Source organism: Podarcis gaigeae (genome assembly GCF_964106915.1).
Source record: "Podarcis gaigeae genome assembly, chromosome: 3".
NCBI lineage: Eukaryota > Metazoa > Chordata > Lepidosauria > Squamata > Lacertidae > Podarcis > Podarcis gaigeae.
In genome coordinates, this window is record NC_139680.1 from 73,383,098 (window position 1) to 73,397,665 (window position 14,568).

General features: G+C 38.1%; 1 protein-coding gene across 8 annotated transcripts in view; it reads right to left on the reverse strand.

Annotated features, from left to right (window-relative positions):
- Nucleotides 1-14,568, reverse strand: part of WDR27 (WD repeat domain 27) — a 69,005-nt gene that overhangs the window by 40,474 nt on the left and 13,963 nt on the right. For 4 of the 8 annotated variants that reach the window (XR_014562507.1, XM_083732308.1, XM_083732305.1 and 1 more), the window contains exons 15-22: nucleotides 13,706-13,784; nucleotides 12,490-12,564; nucleotides 12,123-12,229; nucleotides 11,742-11,831; nucleotides 8,537-8,658; nucleotides 7,526-7,659; nucleotides 5,348-5,445; nucleotides 4,206-4,327 (exon numbers count right to left, since the gene is read on the reverse strand). Coding sequence is in view for 6 of the 8 variants with exons in the window: in XM_083732308.1 (XP_083588434.1) it covers nucleotides 4,206-4,327; nucleotides 5,348-5,445; nucleotides 7,526-7,659; nucleotides 8,537-8,658; nucleotides 11,742-11,831; nucleotides 12,123-12,229; nucleotides 12,490-12,564; nucleotides 13,706-13,784 (827 nt within the window). In the remaining 2 variants the exon portion in view is untranslated. Of the gene's footprint in view, nucleotides 1-4,205; nucleotides 4,337-5,347; nucleotides 5,446-7,525; nucleotides 7,660-8,536; nucleotides 8,659-11,741; nucleotides 11,832-12,122; nucleotides 12,230-12,489; nucleotides 12,565-13,705; nucleotides 13,785-14,568 lie in introns of all 8 variants that reach the window. The other 4 variants (XR_014562508.1, XM_083732307.1, XM_083732303.1 and 1 more) reach the window with 1 other exon arrangement.

Below are 14,568 nucleotides of genomic sequence, written 5' to 3' on the forward strand. Positions count from 1 at the left end.
TTCCATAAAAACAAGCTCCAATTTCTCTCCCCATATGAATGTGTGTCCACAGTTTCAAAATGTGCTCGACTTAAATAACTTGAAGTCACTTTGCTGACAGAGGAAAAAGAAAAGCCAGAAGAAGTCAAAGCATCGATGTATTACAAATAATACTGCAGAAGTTTAGTAAAGTTAAGTGTTATACCAGACCAGGCTCTCAGAAAACCACAAAACCTATGCTAAAGTCATTCTAAGGAACTGCTTTAAAACCACAAAAGAAAAGACATTCAGAACTGAGGACGGACTGCTGTCTGTAGCTTAACCAATGAGCTTAAGCACAGCAGGAAGACAAAACTGGGCATGAGGAACAACTACAATATCACAACGTGTCTGTAATCCCCAAACTTCTTGTATATATTGCTGAAACAACTTGGCAAATTAGAAAATGCAGTGAATTGTCATCTGCCCAGGATTGAAGTGGAGAAGCAACCCTTTGTTTAGAAAAAAAAATACCACCATGACTGTAAATTACTTCAAGTCCAAGGTTAAATCAGGGTCTATGGACATAGCAAGTCAATATAAAAAGTCAGTTTACTTTTTATACAGAGACATCTTTGTGCATAATTGTTTCTGAATAAGTGTTAATAGGGAGGTTTTCTTTTCATTTCTTTCATTAAACACTTATATCAGAATCTTGCACATAATCAGCTCATCAAGCTGCTATAGCTTTTGCAATACCATTCTATTTCCTATGAAGCTTTCCTCTACAGGGTTGTTTCTCTAGAACAACCTTCCCCAACCTAGTGCTGTCCAGGTGTTTTAAAATACAACTTATACTATCACTGGCCATGCTGTCTGGGGCTGATGGGAGTTGTAGTCCAAAACATCCCAAGCAAATATATTAGGCAGTCATGTAAGACATTTACTTTACTCTCCAGTGATTGAACACCACAACTTATGTTCTACGTATCGCAGAACCTGGCAACCATCATTAATGAGATGCCAAGAGCATTTTACACAGGATTACCAATGGCCCCATGCAAATTCCATTGCATATTGCAAACTGAACTACAAGCATAAAAGTTCAATCGATCCCATATCTAGTATTAAGTAGGACCCGAAGTGCTGATTCAGAGTGTAAACAATGTTTATGGCTGTACTGGATTTATTCCATTATTCCCTAGTATTTTTTTTAGCTCTTATTATGATTAAATATCTATCCTACCCTTCCAAAGGAGCCCAGGGCAGCAAGCACAAAAGAAAAAAACCAACAACAACAATTAAAATCTCCAAAAACAATTCTAATGCAGATGCAGACTGGGAAAGATTGTAAAAAAAATAACCATAAATCATAAAGGCAGACACATAAATATCAGTACACAAGTATCAAGTTGAAGAAATGTGCATCTTCCTTTCACACTTTCCTGCAGGAGATCTGGCATAGCCACAGTGAAGTGTGAAGTGACCCTCAGGGCAACTTCAAACACTTTCCTCAATGGTATGTAATATTTGGAAACCTTGCAAAAATGAGTTCTCCCTCTCCCTTCCATGTGTCATCTTGCTGAACAGTTTCTATGTTCATAACCTGAAAGCGGACATATATTAACAGAACTCCAAACATTAAAACAAGAAAAATTCCTTCCAGTAGCACCTTAAAGACCAACTAAGTCAGTTCTTGGTATGAGCTTTCGTGTGCATGCACACTTCTTCAGATACACATGCATGCACACGAAAGCTCATACCAAGAACTGACTTAGTTGGTCTTTAAGGTGCTACTGGAAGGAATTTTTTTTTGTTTTGACTATGGCAGACCAACACGGCTACCTATCTGTAACTCCAAACATTAAAAAAGCTTCTTCAGATACACATGCATGCACACGAAAGCTCATACCAAGAACTGACTTAGTTGGTCTTTAAGGTGCTACTGGAAGGAATTTTTTTTGTTTTGACTATGGCAGACCAACACGGCTACCTATCTGTAACTCCAAACATTAAAAAAGCTTGCAGTTCCTTAACTGTGGGGAAAGCATAACCAGTGAAGCAACCAAACATGGAAAAGCTAAGGACAACTAGCTCAAATTGATGAGGATAGACGCTTCCTACTAATACCACATGTAAACCAGGATGTGGTTCCACGATATATCCTTGCCAAGCCAAACTTTACCCACCATGTCAAACTGTTCTGAACCTGCATACTCACATGCATACCACTAATGTGACAGGAGCAGGAGACATGGGTGGCAACAGCAGAAAAAGCTGCTGTTTGGACTTACTTTCCTCCATGTGACTGATTATGCAACTTTTTAATGGAGTTTGTTCTGTTAAAATTATCTCTGTAGCAGACATCTAAGAGAATGATCTAGTTTCATGCCATTGAAATAAAAAATAAAGTCTAGATTACAGAATACTTAGCTTTCAAAACTGCATTTAAAACCTTGATTTATAGATTAACAAGAAATATCGGAAACCACAGGAACTGTTTTGCACTACTGAAACTTAGAAGGTGGAATCTATTTAGATTAAATTTGGGAACATTTCCCCCTTCTGACTACCAAGCTTTAGCCAAGAGTGAATTTTTATATTCGTTTTATAAATACAAGAAGAAAATTGGGATTAAAATGGAACTGCTGACAGACCATTTTTTATAATAGCAATGTTGTTTTAGATCTAATGATGCCAATCCAGCATTTAAAAAATCTTTTAACTAAGATTCTGATCTAAGCATCAAATATTTAGAAATATGCTTAACTGAAATTTACTTCCAAGTAAATATAAATATCAGGGTACAAATCAATGTTTGCAAGTTACTTGTCAGAAGCATACTGAAGTAAAGCATGCCAACTGAGTATGGTGTGGTATGAGTTACATCTCAAGGGACTGAAGATGGTGGCTGAAATCCAGTGAAGCATATGTGCGCCAGATGTGTGTAAACAGCAGAACACAACAGTCCCTGTGGTGGCACATCTGAAAGGGATTTCCAAAATGGTTTACCCAAACAATCCTAACTAGGGCTGTGCAGTAGTGAAGTGAAATAGAGTGGAGCAACAGATATATCACTGTATACCTCACACCAAGCATAGTTAATGGGGGGGGGGCATTTGCCTCACTATGCCAACCCAAGGCTGGCATAGCTGGTGAGCTTTGGATCCAGCAGATCTAAAGCTGATGGTGCCCTGCCTGAAACACCATGTTTTGAGGCCTCTCACTTCCTACCGCTGGCTTTCAGAACTTGAACTGCACTCTTAATTTTTCAGCATAGTATCCCTCAACGTGCACACACAATCATAAGAGCATTCATAAATGGGATATCTGGACCACATTCAATAGGCACTCAAAACTATCCTTATTTAATTCTTAATGTTCTGGAACATATGTGTAAAACATGTTGCAACGCTGCTTATGCATCTGGCTTTTGGGTGTCTGAGAGCACAACAGAACATTTGGCAAAGCAGATGCCAAATCATACAGCACCACACTGACTATGCCGCTATATGCTTGGCTACCCATATTCAAATAGAATATGCAAGTTAGCACCAGTTCTCCAACTCACAAAACATTTCCCATACTGAGTCATGGTGTTGCTTTCCTTTTTCATAACTATGGTCTTCACAGTAGAGAGTAATTCAGATGAACTACTGTAGCAACCATAAAGAAGGCTGATCGCCAAAAAATTGATGCTTTTGAATTATGGTGCTGGAGGAGACTCTTGAGAGTCCCATGGACTGCAAGAAGATCAAACCTATCCATTCTTAAGGAAATCAGCCCTGAGTGCTCACTGAAAGCTGAGGCTCCAATACTCTGGCCACCTCATGAGAAGAGAAGACTCCCTGGAAAAGACCCTGATGTTGGGAAAGATGGAGGGCACAAGGAGAAGGCGACAACAGAGGACGAGATGGTTGGACAGTGTTCTCGAAGTTACCAGAATGAGTTTGACCAAACTGCAGGAGGCAGTGGAAGACAGGAGTGCCTGGCATGCTCTGGTTCCATGGGGTCACAAAGAGTCGGACACAACTAAACGACTAAACAACAACAACACTGTAGCAACAAGCTAGAAAACGATGTGGGTTGAGAAGTAGAGCTTGATGCTTCCCTATCCAATTTATTAGACATGTAAAATTCTAAATCTTTCCAAGAAAGGGAGTGCCATTATGAACAGGAGTCTTTCATGCTCATCACCATTTAGAATATAAGCTTTAATTAAAATTATTAAGAGATCTTAGGCTTACCTTGTTTTGGCAAATCTGGTGAACTGATCTAGAATGAACATCCGCTATCACTGCTGCACTACAACCCACATTGAGGTCAAAGACTTCTAGTGCTCGATTGCTACCAGCTGCCAGTACAATATCTGTTATCGCTGTAAGTTAAAGTTCTGTTAAGCTGTGTATATGTATGTACATCTCTTTCATATGCAAGCAAAATGCACACTACATTTAAATTAAGCAGTTTTGCCTGACTTTACTAGCCAGTGTTGTTCAACACACTGGTAGAAATAGCACCAATGACAAAGGTGCATCATCATAATGCATGTTTCCAAATTTATACCACTAATGATTTTACAGCATGATAATAGCAGCATAGTAAAGCTAATGGCGGGGACGCAGGTGGCGCTGTGGGTTAAAGCCTCAGCGCCTAGGACTTGCCGATCGAAAGGTCGGCGGTTCGAATCCCTGCGGCGGGGTGCGCTCCCGCTGCTCGGTCCCAGCGCCTGCCAACCTAGCAGTTCAAAAGCACCTCCGGGTGCAAGTAGATAAATAGGGACCGCTTACCAGCGGGAAGGTAAACGGCGTTTCCGTGTGCGGCTCTGGCTCGCCAGAGCAGCGATGTCACGCTGGCCACGTGACCCGGAAGTGTCTCTGGACAGCGCTGGCCCCTGGCCTCTTGAGTGAGATGGGCGCACAACCCCAGAGTCTGTCAAGACTGGCCCGTACGGGCAGGGGTACCTTTACCTTTACCTAAAGCTAATGGCTTTGCTTTTTATGATATTAAAAGATAAATCTATCATATCATTATATTAAAGAACTGAAGTTAGCTAAGGGTGCAAGCCTATGCATGCTTACTTGTGCAAAAGTTCCACATAACTAAATGGGACTAATTTTATTTATTTATATTTACCAAATTTATATACCAATTGATTGTAATAAAACCTCAAAGCAGTTTACACAAAAACATAAAACATTAAAATTTATCAATAAAAGACATATTTTTTATTTAAAAAACATTCAAAACTAATTAAAATCAACAATAAGCTACAGACTAAAACACATGTAGCAGCTTAGTAATCATGTTAAGAGGCTAATGACAATTGTTCCAAATTAAGTGCTTCTGACTGAATGCTGAACATAGGTAATAACTGATAAGAGGATACAAGAATAGAATTCATTGACTGCTGAAAGGCTGGTAATTTCCACTGTAGATGCCATGGGGAATTTCTGTACTGATTTACAAATGCTCTTATTTCGGTATCTACAGAAATATATAAATAACATCAAATAATAAAAACAATGAAATAAACAATGAAGTTTTTAACAGGTATCTTATAAACAGTTCTTATACTTACAAACATAAAGTAAAAGATGCCTATGTAAAAATATTTTACATAATTTTTTGTTATGAAATTTAAATCTAGTGTACATCTCAAAGCACTGCATCAGTTAATTTTCTTTTGTATTTCTGTCTATTCCTATTACTGGGAAAAGAAGGAAGAAATGCTTGAACTCTTGGTCCAAATGCAGCAAACTTGCATGTGTGACTATGGCATCAGAGATCAAACACCACAGTTTTTAAGGAGGGAAGGAAGAAGTGAGTGGATAATTTAGACTGTGTTAACATGTTCTTCTAATTAAGAGATCTAACACATTCCTGATGTTTCTGTCTATAGTTGCACTGAATCTTTTCCATACAAGCATTTTTCCAAATCTGACTCATCAAAGAACTGAGTGAAGAATTAGGTGAAATGGGAGTAATAGCGCAATGGTACATAACAAGCAAAACTAGTGGGAAATCGAAATAAAGAAAGGACGAATTAAACTCTTTCTTTTGTGTTTCTTTACTTATATCAAACTTGGCTGTCAGGATAATTTGTGGGTGTTTTAATTTTTCCCCCTCTCTCCTTTTGTGTGCTATTGTTTGTTTGGCATTCAGCACTGAATTAAATCCAGTAAAGGAACTAAGCACAGGCAATGAAATCAGTTGATTTGTTAAGTGAAAGAAAAAATGTGATCCTAGTAGTTATTAATAGCATAACCCCCCCCCCCCCAATAAACATCTTAGACATCTGAAATCAATGAGATTTAAACTTGTGTAACTTTGGTTGATGTATGTGTGTATTAACTTGTTTGTATATTTAAAATTCCTCACATCCAACTGCTACTGGATCTATACCCTGATGAAAAGTGTTTCATTACTGTCCACTGATTAAAGAATTTTATCTGATTAAGCATCTGCCTGTAAACTGTTTGGAAGAAATCAACACATTTGGAAGGAACTGTGAGATAGCTTTTTTTTTTTTACATTATAAGGTAATGTTCACTGATGAAAGGCAAGGCCATCTTTAATACCTTCTTTTTCATTCCTTGTTACATTAACACAGCAACACCAAATTAGCCTCAAAAACAGACAAGTGTTCCCGGAACTCTCAACCACAATAATTAAAATTTGCTCTCAGGATTACAATTGATCAAATCATTAACTAAAGCAGGGTGGGGAACGTCAGACCCAGCACTCAAATGCAGCCCTCAAGGTCTCTTTTTCTGGCCCTTGGGAATCTCTCCAAGCCACACCTCCTCCCAAGCTATTTCTTTCTGCAGAGCACATCTTTTACCAGCCTAGCTTCACAGCCTCAATCAACTGTTTCTACATGGCTGGAATGTGTCCTTGGTTTCCTAGATGGAAGGCACAGGGGGGGGGGGTGAGGCTGTGTGTAGAAACTTGCCCACTGTGCAAAGGTAATGTTTATATTCATTGATGATCCACCCACTTTTGCCTTTGGCCTCACTCATTACTGTCGTGTAGCCCCCAGATGGGAATGTGACCATAGAGTTGAAAAAGGTTCTCCCATCCTAAACTATAACTTTTGTTGATCAAACTGATCAAGGCTGCAACCCAATACATCTAGAATTATGCCCCGTTGAACACAGTGGGGTTTACTTTTGAGTACACATGCATAGGCCTGTACTACAATTTACAGCCCTAGAAATAATACTTTAGCAAAAGATGTCGAAAAGACAGTAATGATTCCAAGGTAGTGTTGGGCAGAATTAAATCTGAGGTACAATGAGATTAACTGCAATAGAATTGAATGTGACCAGAGGCAATTTTCATGCTAACAATATTCCTGTTTTTATTTTCTGATGCAAATGTAACATTAATAGCAAAATCTGATGCATGTATATTAAAAAGTGCCACTCTATTCCATAGCACATTCTGCAAAGTAACTATCCATAGGACTGCAGTTTTATTTTTTCCTCTTTCATTACTTTGTTTAGGTTTCTTACAGGATCTAAAGAATTCTTGGTATTTCTAAGAATCGTAAGACTTTACCTACCGTTTCATCTCATCCTTGCTGGTATCAAGGTAGCATCTTAACATGTGAAACTCTGCTCCACAAGACAACAATATAAATGTATCTATATAATAAAACTGTGCTGATCGAATGGATTTATGAAACATTTCCTTTCCCTAAAAGTAAAATATATATAATTAACTATGTATACTGTATTATTTTCCGTCAGAAAAATACAGATGGTTTCTTTATGGCACACTGTCAGGTTACTTCTTTTGTTAATTTTCTGACTAACAGGTGATTTCTCTAAATTACAAATCTTGCTTCATCTTACACTGTTGTCCATTTCTTTATAATTACTATTAAATTAGTCAAGGCCTAAAGCCCTAAGAAAATACAATGTCACTCTGAAAATCCAGTCATTTACAAAGAATCTAGTCTGACTTCAGTGCTCTTTCCCACAATAACATCACATCACAAAAATTACAATGTCCTGAATGCCAATCTCTCCTCAACCTCTTTGACACACACAATCAATTTCTTCTTCTTTGCATTCTCTATATTAGAGGAGGAGAACTCTTTTTCAGCATGAGGGCTACATTCCCTTCTTGGCAACTTTTATGGAGCCACAAGCGAGCATTGGGTGGGGTCAGAAGCAAACATGGACAAATCTTAACAAATCTAAAATTTACCTTTGTGTGTAGACTACGCACGCACACACACACCTCTTTCTCCATTCCAGGCAATGGCCCATGATGGAAGTGGAGCATTGTAACAATTTAGCAACCATTTTGAAATACCAGAGAACTTTGAGGTGAGTGGCACTCAAGTCATAAAGTGCTCATGAATTACAGAACACACAGTTTTATGTGCTTGATAATTTCAGTGCCATCACTATTGCTAACTAGAAGTGTTAAACTATCCTAGAATTTTCTTCACAATTACTAAGGTGGCAATTGGAAATACATTCCAAATGATTTTGGGGTCATAGAGAACAGGCGTCATAGAGAACAGTACCCCAAATCTATCTAACTGGCATGAGATGTTTATTACCAGACATAAAGCAGGTTCTGCACTGCTGACTGACCAGATCCTTAATGTTCTGTCTTCAGAAGATGAAACAAGCCAGTTGTTGTCATGGCTCCAACCAACTGAGTTAATGGCACCATCATGCCCTAAAAAAATAAAGAAAAAATGTTTTTAGAAAACAGGTCTGTCATACATTCCTAATAAAACAGAAGACTTTCCCCCCCAGAAAGATCATTGTTCATCTAAGAAAATTCTTATATATAATAATGTATGTGGAGATACAAAGAGGGGTTTTAAATAATTAAATTAAAATTTCAATCCACAAAGGAAAATACAGTGGTACCTCAGGTTAAGTACTTAATTCGTTCCAGAGGTCCGTTCTTAACCTGAAGCTGTTCTTAACCTGAAGCACCACTTTAGCTAATGGGGCCTCCCGCTGCTGCCGCGCCCCCGGAGCACGATTTCTGTTCTCATCCTGAAGCAAAGTTCTTAACCTGAGGTACTATTTCTGGGTTAGCAGAGTCTGTAACCTGAAGCGTATGTAACCCGAGGTACCACTATAATGGATTTTCTATTAACTAATAAGATACCTATTCTTCTTCCTGCTGAGGTGGACTTAGGGAGACCTGGAATCAGTGTGGAGTTAGCCATCTCCCTTATTTGTCAAAATTCCCATCCTGGACAACTGAACTGCTTCAGAAGTGCCAATTACAGAGATTGTTCAGCAGAGCAGGAAGAGCAAAGTAGGGATTCATCGGCCTTACCAATAAATCCCTTTTCTTTTTGTTGCAGTGTACAGTTTCACCCTCCAACTTGAATTCCTCCTTCTTATAGGCTTAGGTATCCTCAGGCCACATACAGGCTACATTTTCCCCTGTAAGCTAAATATTTTAGTGAGAAGAGATGACTTGCTCATTCTTCATTTTGTTAATTCTCATGTCCTGATACTGTCTTTCTTGTAGAACTTTATTTGGCAAAACATGCTTGTCCAGAGGAGAGGCCATTAGCAAATCCAAGACTGATCACAACATGCCGTTAACCAAATAGTTATATAAATTTCCTATTATCTAGGGCAATCAATTTCTAGTACTGTAATGCAATCAGTAAAATATGCAATGGCATAATGCTTCTTTCTGAATCCACTAGGATGCCTGGTTTAACAGGCATGGAAACTGAAGTTAAATAGCTAGTATCTATGTATTTTTCCATTTATGCAATTGCACTCTGAGCTGATTTATAATGAAACAAGCATTACTACACATAAACAATTTTTTGTTTGTTTGCCCTTCTTGAAAATTTCTCAAGGCAATTACACATCCCAGAATTTCCCAGTATGGCCAGACATTCTTATGGAAAATGTGACACCTGAGAAACCAAGAAAATGGAATTTCCCAACCCCACTTAAAACATCTCTACAGCCTAGGATCTGGGGAAAGAAACAAGAATAGCCTGATTCTGCCCACCTGCTCTATTTAAAAACAATTTATTATTATGAAGAATTCTGAGGCAGAGATATAAATAAACATAGCAAAAGTATGAATTTGTGACACACTTGTTCTTGTTTTTTCAGAAGTCTAGCTTTAGAATCAGAGAAGTCTCTGAATGTTTTACTTTATACACGTCAGTAATATGTTTAACAGAATATACAGCGCAGTTGGAATTTTACCATGATGAACAGGAATATATTCCCTACATTTTATTTCAAGTATAAAGATTGCTTCCAACTACAGTTTGTTTTAGCCAGGCATTCTGATATAAATATACTGCAAGTTGGAAGCAGTATAAAAGCATGGTTAGCCTAAACTTGTTGTTACTACAGTGTTAAATGATGCCCTTTATTGTGCTTCACATGCAAATCAGAGTTGTAACTGAACTGCAAGTTTCATCAACACTTATGGAAGAAATAAACTTCTCTCTTTACAAAGGGAAGACTGGTATTGTAGAACATTAATTTAGCAACTTCAGTTCAGTGTGGCCACTTCATTTTTCAATCCTATAAACTGTAAACAAATTCAAAGTGTTAAAAGAGCCGTTCTAACATCCCATTGTCATAACCCAGCACATATCATTCACAAAGATGAAAACTGTTAATGTTAAAGATATAGTATTTTAAAGTCCTAGACTGCCCCCTGGTGCACTGAATTTAAATTTGCAATATACATGTATGCATTTCATTTATAAATTTATACGCTGATTCTCCATTTTTGTCACAACCAATCTCCATAAGCTATGAACAACGGGTTTCAGTGAGTTTTCAGGGGGGGATTTTTGAGATGGGGTAAACCTACTGGAAGCAGTGGGAGACCTTCTTTGGGGCATTGCTAACCAACAGCCATTATCGTTCTTCCCAGGACCCCCTGGAGGTGGTGACATTCCAAGGCATTCTAGGTTAAGGTGGGGACTCCACTGGCAGCCTTTGGGGGGCAGCCACAATTTCCCCATGGGATGCCTTAGACAAGGCACTGTTCCCAAGCTTTTGGAATGACAGGAGGTGGCAGCAGAGGGTATGGTAGTCTGGTAGGCAGGCACTGAGAGCAGCTCTGCTGCCGCCGAGCTGGCGAGACTAACAGGGAAAATTCAAAACCAGCAGGACCAGATTTTCCTAAAGGACTTGAAGAAATTTATGTTGTATCTGGAAGACAATTGTCATTACTTAACATCGCTTGTAGGGTTACAAGAAGTTTTGTAAGGAGGACTTTATAAATTATTGGGAAAAGCATTAAGATTAGCTGGTGTAAGATTGGATTGATAGCAATAAGCATAGTAATAAAATTCAAAATCAGAATGAGGTTTAGAAAACCATTAGAAGGGGTTGAAGGAAGTATTAGGCTGTGATAGCCAAAGATTTGTTATGTTGCTTTGGAGTTGTTATGTTGGAAAATTTGTGCAAAAATAAAAAAGAGAGCAGCTGTGCTGCTACCACCTGTAGAGAAGCCCACACCTCTAAGGAAATTCTGCTTACACAGCCCCTGTAAGCTCCCTTCAAACCTTTTCAGTGATTTAATCAGGTTTAGCAATATAAGACAAAATAGGCAAATTAGTGGAAATGAAACCCAGCATGGTGGGCTTCAAGGTTCTAAAATGAAAAAGAAATCATAGCAATAATATACAGTACTGGCGCTAATAACAGATAGCATAGTAAAAACAACATTTGCTTAAAATGCTGTATCTTGCACTAATAGGAAGTAAATAGAAGACCTAAGACTGAAAAAGGCTGTAATTAATTTACCTGAATAAACTGTTGGTGTTCCTGTAAGATTTGAATTGAATGCCAGCAAAGTTTTGTCAGCCAAGCCACAAGCCAACAACTCTCCATCCCCTGTAAGAATAAGGAGTATAGGAACTTAATCTGATAATTCTAAACCATGAATATACCAAATCATTTTTTAAAAAAATATTGTAGTTATATATACACTGCATTTAAAGAATTCCTCAGAAGTCAATGGGATGTATTTCTGTGTAGACATGTACAGGATTGTGTAGTCAATGCTGAAAATCAAGGCAGGCTTGCTGTCTGAATGAACCTTAATGAGCCCTATGTACGTAAAAATGATGTTTAGCAGGTGAATGCTGCAGACATCTAACGTAATGCATGAACATTTTTCTGTACCTGAATATTGAATACAGCATATAGAAGTTGGCTTATCAGCTACGATAATCTGTCTCTCAGATTTGTTTGGAGGAATGTTGACATGTGGATAGTCTTCCTTATTTCGTCTTCAACGGTAAAGAAACAAGAGAACATTTAAAAAGATAAAAGTACAAACTGTGATGTACACTTAAATGTATTACCATTAAATTTACAATATTTTCTCATTCACAAGTGTTGGTGTAATAGAAGTTACATACTGCTAAAATAATTTTAATGCCTCTTTTATTTGGAATCTCTCCCCCCCCACTGTGTAATGCAGGATAATACTAGTTCTGCTTCAGTGTCATTAATGCATTTGTTCAGACATGTCAGTTTTATTGCTTACCGTTTGCAACTTCTCTTGCACTTCAGTTCTAGATTGTTTTGCTTTGCATTGGTCTTTGGAGAGAACATGGTCATTCTGCAGTGGAAAACAGTGGGCAATAGTTCATAGGGCCAAACAAGACCTGACAAGAAATGTCTCTTTGCATTTAAGGTATAGGTTTGTAAACGTGCAAATACATCAGGTAATGTTTTCCTAACTCACTAGAGACAAGTGAATACAATGTAAATGTCCAGTAACTTCATTTTCTATGGATTATGAAATGATTGTAACATTTTGGTGTTACTGTTACAACAGTGAGCTGAATCCAAAAGTTCTCTTCCTCAAGAGGAAGCTTCTTCTTTCAGAGGAAGGGAATTCTTGCATTCAAACCCATTAAATAAGCAATCAGAAATAACTGCCTCAGTATAGGAATATCAAAATCTAAGTTACACGGACAATCAGGCTGGCAATACACATATAGCCACTAACTCATATAAAGCCATGCTGTGATTCTGAAGGGATGCAGAAAGAGCGCAAGAATCTCAGAAGACGGAGATTTCCAATAGCTGACAGAAAGGTTTCAGTGAACTACATACTTCCTGGCCCCACCCCATCACTAAGAAATCCAAATAAATTATGAAAAATAGTGATATTTGTAGACCAAGCTATGCAGATTTTGCTAAAATTGCATAATTTTAGACTTACAATTTTAATTTATTTGTGAATGTGCCAGTTTCCTGAACAAGCATTTCATTAAACCTTAGTTTTAATAGTGTCAGATTAATATTTTTTACTCTTTAGCCCATTTTACATATGCCAAATATGCTGTGACATTCATGCAGCTTCTCTTTCTACAATAAAATTTAAAAATCAATCTTAAAACACTAAAAATAATTACATAATATGTGGGAGTCATAAAGCCATGGCAGAGGTTTGTAAATGCTGCAGGGTACCTCCGGACCTCGTGACCAGCACTCTGAGCTTTACAATGTATTGGAATGTAATGACCCTATATGGCGATGGGGTGCAATAAAAGCTTGGCCGGATGTAGGTAACATGAGATTGGCAAATAGCCATGCAGCTGGACAGAACAAAGGACAATAAAAAGTGATCGGAGAGGAGAAGAAGTCTGAATGAGCTGCTCTCTCTTACTATGGAAATATTGCTGGCTTCTGTGTCTTTTATACTAAACAAGTGCCACTTGTGATGGCTGGCTCCAACAATAATATGTACTCACTGTGGCGCTGACGTGTAACCTGAGGACTTGATTTTATTATGGAAGACCAGCGGCTGGTCTTTTATTGGGCTTTTTGTACCTGAGTTTAAAAATACATACAAAAATAAATAAATAAATAGTTATAATTAAAACTATATAGTTGTAATTATAAAATAGTTAATTATTACAACTAAGAAACAATAAATAAATACGTTTAACAACCACAGTTACAAATATGGAAACCCAGGAAGTTCAGGTTACTTTGTTTCAGCTTTTAAGATGTTGAACTTCTGCTATATAATTCTGTCTTTTAAAAGCATAATTATTTGAACAAACAAGATGCTCTGTGCAACAGGCCTGAGTTCCAGAGATAAGGTAAAGGTAAAGGTACCCCTGCCCATACGGGCCAGTCTTGACAGACTCTGGGGTTGTGCGCCCATCTCACTTAAGAGGCCAGGGGCCAGCGCTGTCCGGAGACACTTCCGGGTCACGTGGCCAGCGTGACAAAGCTGCATCTGGCGAGCCAGAGCTGCACACGGAAACGCCGTGTAATGCAGTAATGCAAATCTACAGTTCCTATTTGTGTAGCCTCTCTCACTGCTTCAATTGAGGTGAATGTTTTCCATACGTATTTATTTGGTCTCCAGCGCAGAGAGCATTGGTATTATTTGATTTCTTATACACTGCCCTTCCTCTAATGTCCACAGTGACTAATAATAAAAATAATATAAAAAACAAAACTAAATATCATATTGTATAATGTCAGTATTACATTATACATAAGATGCCCTCCCCATGATGTTCCAGAAGCCTACAGGAACAAATAGGTTTTAAAGTTTCAACTGAGCAAAAATAATGTGTGGGTCAGCCTGATCTCAAGACGG